Source organism: Ictidomys tridecemlineatus, chromosome 2 (assembly GCF_052094955.1).
Source record: "Ictidomys tridecemlineatus isolate mIctTri1 chromosome 2, mIctTri1.hap1, whole genome shotgun sequence".
NCBI classification, from domain to species: Eukaryota; Metazoa; Chordata; class Mammalia; order Rodentia; family Sciuridae; genus Ictidomys; species Ictidomys tridecemlineatus.
The window spans coordinates 52,700,109-52,712,611 of NC_135478.1; the positions used below are offsets into that span (position 1 = coordinate 52,700,109).

The following is a 12,503-nucleotide window of genomic DNA, read 5'->3' on the forward strand; positions in this document are numbered from 1 at the left end:
TGTAATGCTGTTTGAAGGGTCTCTGTTTTCTCTCTTAATTTGGGTCATTACTTAGAAAGCAAGCGTGAGATCATTTCATCAGCGTGCTCGGCCGCGGAGATAGCTATTCAGGAAATGGGCTAACTGCGCAGTAATCGGGACCCAGGAGGCGGCAGCGGCGAGCTTGGGGAGCCCGGGCGCGCCCTCCCGCGGCAGGGCGCACGGCACCGGGAAGCCAACCCCAGCCCCAGCGCGCAGGCTAGGGAGCCCGGAAGCTCTCGCATCCCTTATTCTCCAGCTCTAGCCGCCAGGGGAGGCTGGGAGCAGTGATTACCTTCCTTAAATTACCTACAGGAAGGGACGTGCCTAGAAGCACCACAGTGAGGCAGTGTCCTGGCCTTTAACCCTTACACTGCGCGCCGCTTTTTACTGGAGCACCCAGAAGCTGCTCCCTAAATTCAGTCACTTTAACCCTTTAAATATTTTTCTCACCCAATTAAAGAAACACCCAGAATCCCAAGCGTCTGACCAGTCACCAAATAAAAACTTGGCACCTCCTGGAGGCGGATGTAGGCCTTTTTGCCCTTGCTTCTGGGTGCTTTGGTACACAAGCGCCGCAAGAACACCAGTTGGGCCTCACCTTGGGCCCAAGTGCTCCAAAGGAAGTCGTATTGGGGCAGGGAAAGGTTACAAACGTCTATTTCGAATTCGTTCTTTGGAGTTGCTGAGTTCACCTTTCGAGGAGGGGATGGGGGAAAGAAAACGCGCACTAATGATTCTGTTTATTGAGTCACATGTGTATATATTCCGTGTTCGCTTGTACAGGAGAAATTACATGGCTGTATAAAGATGGCTGGGAACGCCGAGCTCTTCTGGGGCGCTCACGGTGACAGGCTGAGGTTAAAAACCTGCTGCCCGAGGAGAAGCCGAGGCCTGGAATTAAATACGTTTCGGCGCACTGGATTTAAATAAATTTCCTGAATATACAAAGGTGGGAGCCACGCGTTTGCTGCCAGTCATCGAGGAAACGTTTAACTTTCCAAAAATATGCTGGTTTTGATAAATAGATATTAGCCTCTCTGCTATAGTTTTTTTTTTTTTCCTTTTAATTTTAGAAATAAGTTTATACGTGTGATCTGTTTTTGGGGTGGTACAGGGCAGGAAGGGAGGACAAGGCAGTAGCTCTCAGCTCTGCACTGTCCTAGTCAGGTCCTTTGCGGAGGGGGCGGTGGGGCCCACGCTGTCGTGGAGTTTGCGCACGTGTTTCTTTAAGTCAAAGTTTCTGCAAAAACCTTTGCCGCAAGTGGTGCACGTGAAAGGCTTCTTGTCATTGTGGGTGTGCATGTGGAAGGTCAGATTGTAGACCTGGTGGAAGGCCTTGTTGCAGATGGTGCATTTGTACTGTTTCTCGCCGCTGTGGGTCAGCTTGTGGTTCTTGTAGTTCCCTACAGGAGACCAAAAACAAAAACAAAACAAAACAAAACAAAAAAGTAGGGGTATGCAGTGGAATGAGAGGGCCCAAGGCGTCCCGGGGGCGGCTCAGGTGCCCGCGCAAAGAAGGCGACGCTTGGCTAGGCGGGCGCGACCTCTTCGAGTGAAGAAGTTGTCAAACTTCGTATGCGTCAAGCCCGGGGCACTCCCCAAAAGGACCAAGCACTGAGTCTTGCGGAGCTGGCCCGAGCCCCTACCCTGCCCCGCACAGGGGCCGGTGAAGCGTCCCTCCTGCCGCGCTCCGCCGGCCGGAAAACTTTCGCAGCCCAGACACACCGTGTCCTTCTCCTAGCAGATGCCTCGCTCGAAGAAATTCGCACGAACCCAGGCTTCCTTCGCCCCCCGCCCTGTCTTTTTTTCCTTTATCATTTTTTTTAAAAGTCACTCCCTCTAGTCTCCTAATAACCACCTGGAGATCCAAAAGTGCCTTGGGAAATCTGAGAAGGACACGGGGCCTGGGGAACTGGGAATCTTACATGTTTCCCCCCAAGTCTTAAGTTGTTCCCAGGAGGCAGATATTCCCTAGATATATATATATATATATATATTTTTTTTTCCCATTTCAAAAGGGAGAGCCGAATACAAAGGGAATCTCTTTCTGGAAGGCTTTACTCTCTCCTTTTCCTACGTTTACCCCTTCTGCCCTCTTCCTTCCTTCCCACCTCCCAAATTCAGAGTCTCCCGGTGCATCCGGCTGGAATACAGGGAGGTCTATTAACCCTGGCCGGAAAGCTTCCACCTACACCCATCAAGACCCGATTCCAAAGAATCGCTCGGCTCTACTCTTCGGCTTTTGTGCTGCCGATCTCCAGATCCCTCTTTGCCGTCCCCCCCACCGGCCGCAACCCGCAGAGTAAAGTCTCGAGGTGAGGTGGGGAGAGGGCCTCGCTGGGCACTTTACCTTTTTGGTGAAAGCCTTTGCCACAAAATTCGCAGACGAAAGGCTTGTAGCCCGCGTGGATGCGGATATGCGTGTTGAGCGTAGAGCTGCGGTTGAAGGCTTTGCCGCACTGGTTGCATTTATGCGGCTTTTCCTGCGGAGAGGGGCGCGCGCACAGTAAGACTGAGATCGCCGCCGGGCAGAGGCCACCTCCCGGACACCTCAAAAGGGACACGGTTTTCCCCCGAAAGGGTAAGGGGGAAATCTTTGGCCATCCTATCCCCATCGCTCAGACTTGGGGTGGGAGGTTGCGCGCGGGCCAGGCCTGACCCGGGGGCCACATACCTGGGTGTGGATAATTTTGTGTCTGCAGAGCGTGCTGGCCTGGCGAAAGCCTTTGCCACAGACTTTGCACACGAACGGTCTGGCACCGGTGTGGACCGGCATGTGGCGGGTGAGGTTATAGTGAGCGTTAAACACCTATGGAAGGACAAGAGGGGGCTTTGTGCCGAGTTCCACAGAGGGCCTGCTACCAATCCCAGGAGGCCACACAGCCAACCTCCCCCAACCAACACCCCAGTTCAGAAACCAGAGCCCTTTAGCAAAGTGTTTCCCAGTCTGCTTCCACCAAGTACCGTGTGACTGCTGACAGCGGCATCCCCATTTTACAGAATAGGAAACTGAGGCCCAACCAGGCACCCAATTTGAGTACGCAGCTACTGGAGAGCTCCTCAACTGGAGAAAGGGGTGATCAAGGCTGCCCCAGGGAAGCAGCCTTCGCCGGTCGCCCCTCCCGGCCCCCAGAGGACCTTGGGCCTCACCTTGCCGCACACCTCACAGGTGAAGTTTTTGGGCTTGCCGTCTGCAGAGCCCCCGGGTAACTTGCTGTGACTCTTGACGACCCCGCGCTCAGCGGTCAGGGCCGAGTTCTCCTTCAGCACCTGTTCCAGCGGCGCGGGCAAGCGCTCCTTATGGGGATAGGGAGCTGGATGGGGGAACTTGTCCGCAGCCAGGCCGGCCAGCTTGGCGTTCTCCAGCAGAAAGAGCTTGGGATGCGCAGCTAGAGCTGTGGGAGCCTGCGCGTTGAGGAGGCCAGAAGGGAAAAGGTGGCCGCCGAGAAGCTCGGAAGGTGGGTATGCGGTCGAGTCCAGGTAGTTGAAGTAGTAGAGCGAGCCGCTGGCCGGCAGCCCCACGGCTTGGTTGATGACCTGCGGCTTGATGACTCTGCCCGCGGGCAGTGCAGACGGTGCAAGGCCCAGCTCGGCCTTGCAGCACACGCCACAGTTGGTTTTGCACAAGCCGCTGGCGCCGCACACTGGGGCCCCCCCGCCGCCGCCGCCGCCGCCGCCGCCTCCTCCTCCTCCACCGCCGCCCGCCCGGAGGCTGCTTTTCCAGAGCTCAGAGTAACTGAGCAGTGTCTTGGACGGCACCTCGTAGCCTAGGGGCTGGAGGGGGATCATACAGGGCAGCGGCGAGCAGAGGTTGAGCAGTTTCTTGCTCTGGCTGCCGTCCGCCTCCAGTGCCCCAGGCCGGGGCTCAAAGGGCGCGCGGGGTTCCGACGTCTTGGCCATGATGCGCTCGATGGAGAAGGCCAGCGTCTTGGAGGTGGCCGGCGACGCTCCGGCGCGCGGACAGGCCGGGGGCACCATGGTCTCCAGGGAAGCCGAGCTGGCCATGGCGCACGGAGCCGAGCCGAGCCGGGCTGGGCCGGGGCACAGCCTCTCTCCTCTAAGTCTGCATTCCGGAAAAGGCGGGGGGGGGGGGGGAACCGCAATTTAATAAGCACCTAGTTGGGCCGGGTCACCCATTTGCATTCAAATGAACAGAGGCAGAACAAAGTGCACCCAAGGGTACCAAATTACCGCCCATTAACCCGGCGCGCCAAGGAACCCACCAGCCCCTGCCCTGGGACTATGAAAGGGGGAAGGGGGAGGGTTTACAAAGGAAAGGGAGAGAGGGGAAAAAAGAGAAAAGAGCCTCAAATTAACCCCCCTGAGCCCTTCCCTGGACCCAGGCCTCCGCCACGCGTGCTGGGAGCTGGACAGTGAAGGGGCAAAGTTAAAGAGGACCGGGAGAGCCACCTCGCTTTTACCTCTTTCCCCCACCGCCAAGGAGATGCGTTCCGAGCCATGCAGCGTGTCTCTTCTGTCACATTTTGATGGCAAACATCTTCCCCTCCGCGTGAGATCACTGTCTTTTACATTCAGCTGACATCACATGAAGTCACTTGAAGTGGAATGACATGGGCGGCGGCGCGGCTCCCGTAGAGGACCCTGAGTTCCCCCGCGCCTGCCGGCCGCCGCCGCCACCGCCCCTCAAACTTTAAAAGGAGGCAACTGGCGCCCGCGCTCCCCTCGGGAAAGTGCGAGCGGTTTGCGAATCGGGAAGGAGGGAAGAGACGGGAGGGGGGAGGGGGAAGGAATCGTGATGGTTTTGCCGGTGGAAGGAAGGGGGGGGGAGCCCAAACCCAAACCTAGGCAGAGTTCCGTGCGTGATTCACAACTTTGGGGGCCTACGGGTTTGGGGGCACGCGGGGAACGCAGGGAGTCCCGGACGCGCTGCCCCAAAGGGCCCCCGTGTGCCCGTCTAGTCACCGAAGTATCCCTTAGCCCTCCGCAGCCGAGCTGGGCATCGTGCTAATAAACTGCCATTTACCCACGGAGCCGGCGCCAGCCCCGAACACGCGCAAATGATAATTACCTCATTAGGATGTGGCGCATGGACGCGGGCGTCGCGTTTGGAGGGGGGAACTTGTTAATGGGGAAATATTAATTTATGCAAAAGCAACGAGCTCGCCTTGGCTGTCGTCGGAGGTCGGGAAAGAGCTCCCGCCGCCTAAGGACGACCTCGAAGCGTCCGAGAGAGCCAGGCCGGGATCCCCGGGGCCTCTGCGCGGGGCGGGTGCGCCTCCGGCTTTCTGGACTCCCCGCCCGAGGCCGGGGGTGTCTGCCCTGAGAGCTAGAGGACTGTTTGAGATCCTAATCGATCCGAATTGCTGATTTATGATCGGGTTTCCAAGGCAAACCGGGCTCTGAGGCTGGTTTAGGGCTGCGTGCGGGGAGGATTCGGAGAGCAGCTCTCCCCGCTGATGGGTACTTACTGTTTGTATAATTGAGAAGGTCCAATCTCCACCTGTTTAAGGAGCAGATTGAAACAGCAGAACCTCCCCTGGATCCTATTAAAACGTTTTTCCTCCTAAGGCCATTCAGTCGAACCAATTTTCCGAAGTGATTCATAGAGCTGAATTCTGCCAAGGCAGCTCTTTCACTTTTAGCCACTAAAGCACCGCGTGGAACCGGGTTTTGTGTTTTTCTAAAATAAAGAGAAGGATTATCAGAGGGGAGAGGGAGGGGGCCTGAAGGGGGGCGGGCAGAGACTTAGTGTGGCCAGAGGTACAGGCAGAGGGAAGAAAAGGCCCTTTTCTAGACAGGCCCCAAGTAAGTTCGGAGGAATTCAGCGTTTTGTGCCTAGCGCACAAAAGCAGCGCGCTCCGCGCTTGGTTTGGAGGGGCTGAATTCATCTGTTTGCAGACCATTCCACCTGCGTATCACAACAAACTGCTCAAAGACGCTCCAGCACTTTCAACAGGCCGGGTGCTCTTGGCGACAACAAAAGTGGTCGAGGCTGAGGGTTCTTGTGGGGAGGGGTGGTGGCTAGCAAGAGAGCGAGCGAGAGAATTAGGTTTAGGAAAGGAGGAGGGGTGGGTGCAGGGGTTTTTGAAAACTTTTGGCTGGTTTTGTTCGCGGGACAATTATATCTTGCCAGCCGGCTTTTGCAAGACCACGAGCTTTGTAGCCGCAACCACAGTTTAAGAGGATTACGGTGGGTATAATATGAGCAAACAGCGTTGAGGGTTTGATAGTGAATTCCATCTCCAAAGACACACGATCATGTGGAGCTGGAGAAAGTGCTGGTGGAGGCAGATCCTTTCCTTCACTCAGGAACAGGTCTTGAAGGGCTGAGTTCCATTCCCATCCCAGGCCCCACAGCAGTGCAAAATACCCACCCACCCCCAAACCACCAAGGGACGGGGCAAGGAAAGCTAGTTTTAGCTGCTGGCAAATAACTCCCTTTTCCCCTGTAGAACTTCTCTTTCCTTCTACCATCCATCCAGTTGTAGCTCCTCTGTCTGCTATTTCAGACCAGATATGGACAGGTAGGGAAGGGAGGAACAAAGAGAGGTCTTTGAGGAAAAGTGGCTTGGAGGGAGGCTACAGGAGGTTGATGTTCTCATTTTGCCAGGCTCAGAAACTGCCCCTAAATTCAGCAATCTTAAGTCTGTTCCCTTAACATCACCCGCCCCCCCACCCCCGGCAAATTCCAGATTTCCAAGCTAGAGAGAGGCTTGCCCGTCTGGAGGAGAACATTTCCATACAGCCCATTTAATTTAGGACATGTTCAGAGAGACTGAATTTCAGCCCCAGTGTACTCCCTTCCCTATGTTAATAGGAACACAAGAGCCCAGGTTCCTCTCCTCTCCCACCAAACAGGAAGCCAACCACTCACTCCAACATTGAAACAATATCAACACACCCGCAACCTCACAAAACCTGAATTGCTATCCGACTTTCCTGTGGATCCTGTTCGCCACCAGCATCGCACCCCAACCCTTTTTCCAAATTGGGTAATTGTTGATCTCCGCAGCAGCTGAAAGATCTGCTGGTTTGAAAGCTCCATCAGGCTGAAAGGCTTCCAAAGGCTTCCCGTGAACCTGCCTTGCCATCTCTAGTGCTTTTTTTTTTGTGGCTGTATAAGCCATCTCTCTCTCCCAGGCATCACAAATGAGTGCTACCTCCACAGAAAGAAAACATTTGGGTAAAAACAAGTTGCCCCTAATGTGCCTCTCTTTCCAAATGTTGGGTGAATACACTGGCTTTTATGAAAGTATTTAATTAGCTTCCACAAACTTCTCCTTCCCTCGCCTGCAGATTATATTGAAGTGGAGGGTTGGAAACTATTTTACACCTTGCCACTCACATGTTAATTAATCTCTATCTAACCCTAATTGCAGTTTATTCAAGCACCGCTCAACAGCTCACCCACACAATAAACACTGATCCTACTTTTATACATATTACTTCACGTTAACACATTGAGTAATTAACTCCAGTACCAACTAATAGTGCAAACAAATATTTTCTGTAAACGAGATGATTTCAGGCAGAATAATAGAAGACTGGGGAAACGCGGTGAATGGTGGAGAGAGAGCTGAGATTTCCACTTGCTGTCCCCCCAACCCTCCAAATCCATTCTCCTAGGAAGCATCATTTTTTTTTCTTTTCTGAGACTGAAATGTTATCTTCTTTTTTTTTTAAAAAAGAGGGATGATAGAAATTAAAATCTCACAATTTGAGGGAGTTGGAGTTCTGTGGGTTTAGGGGGGTGACGTTTTTCCCTGCCTACATATTTTCAGTGTGTATGTTGTGGGGGAGGGATCTCAGATAACCTGACACGGAAGGTTACACCAGACTCCAGGACTGAGCAGATGTTTCAGGGACTGAAAGTTTCCCAGAACCGCCCCTCTAATGATGTCCTGTCATTTAAAGCAGTGATTTTTCTAACCAAGTGGGGGCCAGGGCTCTGGTGACCTTCTGGAACTTGAGTCTCTCTGCAAACCAGGATAAGCATATAAGTCCACTTTGGGAGTGCTGGTGCCCTGGGATGGAGAGAGGGACACAGTCTGTTGCCTGAGCAGGAGGTAGGTAGTCGCAGCCCAAGGGAGACCTACTAGGCCGCAGTATGCTCTCTTCCCCTGTATTCCCAGACATCCTGGGGCCAAACATGGACACCTAGGCCTGTAGGGTCCCGCCCAGTTCTACTGGGTGTGCCCATCGCACAGGGCCACCAGGCCTAGGCCTCAGCTGCAGGCCTGCCTGGTTGGAAGAGCCCCCATCCAAATCCAGTCGCGCTTGCTTCTTCGCCATCTGTCCTTCTCTGGGGCTTCAACACCCAGCCTCGGTAGGAAAACGCCAGAGTTAAGCCTGAGGCCCTTCTGCAGCCTGTTCCCTTCCCACTCTGCAGAGCCTGCGGCTCCGTGGGGCCTGACCTGGGCCTCGACCTCTGGGATTCGTGGCCTTGTGACGCGACACTCAGGCCAAACAACTCGCACACCCCTGATTGGGGATTTGGGCGCAACCCCAAGGACCCGAGCTCGCAGGGCTTTAATTGAAATCGCAGTATTAAGCACAGCTGGCGGCTGTCTATTGATTTTACAGAAGCTTCTATTGTAAGAAGCATATTAAATATGACTGGCCCGGCTAGAGCTGAGCTTCTCCTCCCGCCCTTTCTCTCTGGCCATTTTATGGTCACTAACCCGAGCCACTGTTAACGATGACTTTTTTTATAAAAAAAAAAAAAAGAAAGAAAGAAAAATACTTTCAAATGCCAGAAATCGCTCACACTTTAGGACAAATTACTTAGCTGATGCCTCCCTGCGGTGTAGACAACCTCAGAGGAAAAATCCCTTTCTTGTGCAAAAGCTCACATATTTGGGCCCCTTCTGGCATCACGGAAGGTAAAGACCACTCCAAAAGGATGTTGCAATGTCATTCTGTGTCTCTTGGTTCTGGATGACAAGGGACACTTTTCATTCTTTCAACCATTATCATTTTGTCATTTGATTTAATAATATCGTCCTCTTGCTCACCTTCCCAGGGTGTCAGCTTTTGGTTGGGGGAGATGGTGCACTCACCTTCTGAGTTTGGGGAAAACACACACACACACACACACACACACACACACACACACACACACACACGGGGGTGGACTTGATCTTCTTCCATCCCTCTTCCCCGTGAGTTGTTTGGGGTGGTGAGGAAAAGCCAACCCAAACCCAAACAAACTTTAGGGTTTAAGTATTGCTTCCCTCTTTCCTTCCTTAACCCCTTTCCTTCCTTCCTAAGGATCTTTTAAAATCTGATTTACTTGGTGCCGTGCTTGCGCTTAACCGCTACTGAAAATAGATTAACTTCTGAAGACAAATTCTTCTGCGACCCTCTTTCCCCACCCCCCCCCCAACACCAGGAAGCATTTTATTGAAAACATTGGACCAGACTTGCCCGTGGCGGGTTTGTCCAAGGCACAAGGGCCCTCCGCCTTCCCTGAGCGTTGTTCTCAAGATTAGAGCTGTCGAGAGACAAAGAGCCCTAGATATCCTGGCCCAGCGAGGCCCAGAGCGCCCGGAGAATTCCCGGGTTCGGGAAAGCACTCAATCCCAGGCCTGGGCCCCTAAGGACAGATGAGCCACAGCCCTTTGCATCTCTTGGGAGGCTGCTCCGCTCGCAGCTAGGGTGGCAGAGAGCCTGACCCACTGTACCCGCTGCTGTTTTGCAGTTCTGGTTGCTTTCAGGGACTAGTCTGCAAATCTCAATGCACCCACAGACTGGTTTTTACCCTGGAGCAGGGGCCACCGGCTTTGCAGCCTGGGGCAGGAGCGGGGGCAGGGAGGGGCGATGATACAAACCTATCATGATTTCCAGGATCCTCCCAACACCCTACGCGATCACATCAGAGGACATTCGCAGTGTCTTCGGAAATCTGGGCAGTGTATGTGCTCCTAGGCCAGAGGGAGTCTCCCACAAGAGCAGATCTGCAGTCTCTACCCTTGCAAGTTTGGTGCGCTCTCCTCTCTGCCCTGGATGCATATATAATCACAAACATATATATGCATATCGTATATATGCATATGTATGCCTATCGTGTATATGCATGCAAGTATGTGTATATATATACTATCGACAATCTAGAAATGCCATTCAATTAGGAATCTGATCCAATACTCCCAGCGAAGCAATTCACGTGTCAGTTATCCAGGCACAGACAAGGAAGGAAGGTGACCAGGGCACCTGGATTTTCCACTTGCACCCGATTTGGGGTGTGAACACAAAGGAAATGATCATTTATAAGGAACAATTATGTTTTTCTAATGCTATTATATATACATACACATATGACATAAAAAGGCATTTTGGTGAGTGTCGGGCCCTTCGTATGTGGGAGACGTTGATTTGCGACTCTCTGGGAAGATGGTTTAGGATCCTCTGCGTTATTTAACTTGGCAGCTGGTTAAACTCCGCGGTGGAGCCTGCCCAAAGGTATTAGCGTTAAGCCGGCAGGGAAATGGAGGGACCAGCAGGGGCCAAGGGTGAGATGAACCGATTTCAGGTTCCCCCAAACTTCTGTAACTTGACAGGGCAGTGCAGAGCAGAATTGCCTGGTGTTTTGCAGAAGAACCCCAAACGTTGCGAACGATTGAAGCGAGTACCCGGCTTCGTTTTGCTTAGTTTTGGAAAGCACTTGCCAGTGTGTGTATGCAAATGGCAAAGGTCTTTATTGCTCCTAACTCTGGAGCTCACACATCTTCAACTGAAATCCATCTTTTCCTTACCTGGGTAAAGATCTCTGATTGTTGCTGCACCCTGGGAATTTCAAAGTTTGACTTAGGTAAACACAAATGGAAAACTACAAAAATGTGGCAGGGGAGCTCTTCCAAGAATGGGTGAATCTGGTTTTTGCCTCCCTAGCACACACAGATCCTTCCTCTTTGGGGATATAGCTAGGGTAGCGATTATCAGATGATTATTTGTAACTATTGTACACAGGAAGAATATTAAGTTAAATACTGCAGTCAATTCTCACATTGAGGCCCTGAGAGGCTAGTAACAAACACAAGCTCATAAAACTGGTTAAAAGAGGTGGTTTTTAGAGCCGTTACTCCTAAGCACCATGCTACAAACCTAGAACCCAAATCTAAACAACTAGGTTACACTTCTGGTGCAATGTAAATTGAGACACTTTGGAAAAATGAGTTGGCAGTAGCTACCAAGTTTGAGTATTTCCATTATTTACAGCCCAGCAATTCCACTCCCAAGTTTATACCCAGCAGAAATGCGCATCTATGTTCACCAAAAGACAAGTACTAGACTGTGGATAGCAGGACCATTATAGGCCTACATTGGAAATTGAATAGCCAGTATGATTGGAACCCATAAATAAATAGCAGTGTGTTCAAAAAGTGAAATGCTAAATACATCAGTAAGGGTCAGCTCACTACAGTTATACTCAAGGTCATGAATGAGTCTCACAAATATAGTGTTGAGCAAAGGTAGTCAGATCTAAATACTTGATACCACATGATTCCTTTTTGAAAAAGTCTCAAATAGGCAAAATAGCGGCGAGGCGGGGCGGAATGTGTGGGCATAGTGGGCATTGATCAAAATATGTTTCCTGACCTGGGATTTAGTTTATGAATGTTTATCAAGCTGTGTATGCTTATTTGTATACCTCTCTGTATATGTTATACTACTTTGTTAAATACACTTTTTCGTTTACACTTCTATGTATGTATTGTAATATCAAGGTGCCTGTTAAATAAATGAATAATCAACATGAATATGTTCAATTGCACCCAGCCACCAACTCTGCAAAGAGACACTGCCCCTCTTCTGGCTCTTGAGCAATGCTTCTTTAATTTCTTCCTTTTGATAGACCCAATAACCATGGCAATTCATTGATCTCTCAGACAAACTTTTAGAAAACCACCTGTATCCAAACTTCCAACGTGGTTGCCTTTGGAGTTGCACAGTTGATCCAACTTCCAACGGAACCTTCAATGGGCTCAAGTATGTCTAATTGGGGGAGTTCTTTTGAAGTGTCCTCACCCACAACTTGAGCAGAGGGGTAGCAGTTGTAAACTTGTACCTTGCCCTTGGTCTAGGGCTCCAGATGAATGGTCTAGGAACTGCACCAAACTTCCCAGAGACACGTCTTTTTGGTTGTCTTGAGAGGTGAAGGAGCTGGTTGACAGCAGGAGGACAGGGTATGAGAGAGTCTGGCATTAATAGAAAGCTTTGGCAAATTCTTAGACCTCAACTCAATGGGGCTTAGCCCTTGACAAGACCAGGGGGGGAAAAAGACAGGATCTTGGCTCTCTGGCAAGTGACCCAGTTAACAAAACTAGCTGTTTTGCTCTGGGAGAGAGTGGGGAAGTTTATTTTAGAAGGAAAAAAAAAAAAAGGAAAAAAGAAAAAAAAGGTTTGGAACACAAAACCAAATCAAATACTCGCCAGTGACTCCAGTAGCAAATCTGACCTCAGCATCTCAAGACAGATAACTAAAAACCTACAACTAAAAAAAGTATTAAGGCAGGGATAAG

The 12,503-nt window shown here is 51.4% G+C and overlaps 1 protein-coding gene across 5 annotated transcripts; it reads right to left on the minus strand.

Annotated features, from left to right (window-relative positions):
- Positions 1 to 755: 755 nt before the first annotated feature.
- On the minus strand, positions 756 to 6,623 carry Fezf2 (FEZ family zinc finger 2). 5 transcript variants are annotated; one of them, XM_021733298.3, is made up of 6 exons: positions 5,451 to 6,623; positions 4,443 to 4,557; positions 3,172 to 4,084; positions 2,696 to 2,830; positions 2,372 to 2,504; positions 756 to 1,424 (listed from the first exon to the last, which is right to left on the minus strand). In XM_021733298.3, the coding sequence occupies exons 3-6, from the start codon at positions 4,024 to 4,026 to the stop codon at positions 1,165 to 1,167; spliced, it is 1,383 nt and encodes a 460-aa protein (XP_021588973.2). In that variant the 5' UTR covers positions 4,027 to 4,084; positions 4,443 to 4,557; positions 5,451 to 6,623; the 3' UTR covers positions 756 to 1,164. The 5 variants fall into 5 exon arrangements, with proteins under 5 accessions (XP_021588973.2, XP_021588972.2, XP_077894694.1 ...); XM_021733297.3 differs by having other exon boundaries at positions 4,443 to 4,576; XM_078038568.1 differs by having other exon boundaries at positions 4,443 to 4,670.
- Between the last annotated feature and the right edge of the window lie 5,880 nt (positions 6,624 to 12,503).

Excerpts from the sequence above, each read along its gene's own strand:
- Fezf2 (XM_021733298.3), bottom strand. The coding sequence starts at position 4,026 with ATGGCCAGCTCGGCTTCCCTGGAGACCATGGTGCCCCCGGCCTGTCCG. Across the intron at positions 2,831-3,171 it reads CCTGTGAGGTGTGCGGCAAG|GTGTTTAACGCTCACTATAA; the intron begins GTGAGGCCCAAG and ends GTCCTTCCATAG. Across the intron at positions 2,505-2,695 it reads ACAAAATTATCCACACCCAG|GAAAAGCCGCATAAATGCAA; the intron begins GTATGTGGCCCC and ends CCCTCTCCGCAG.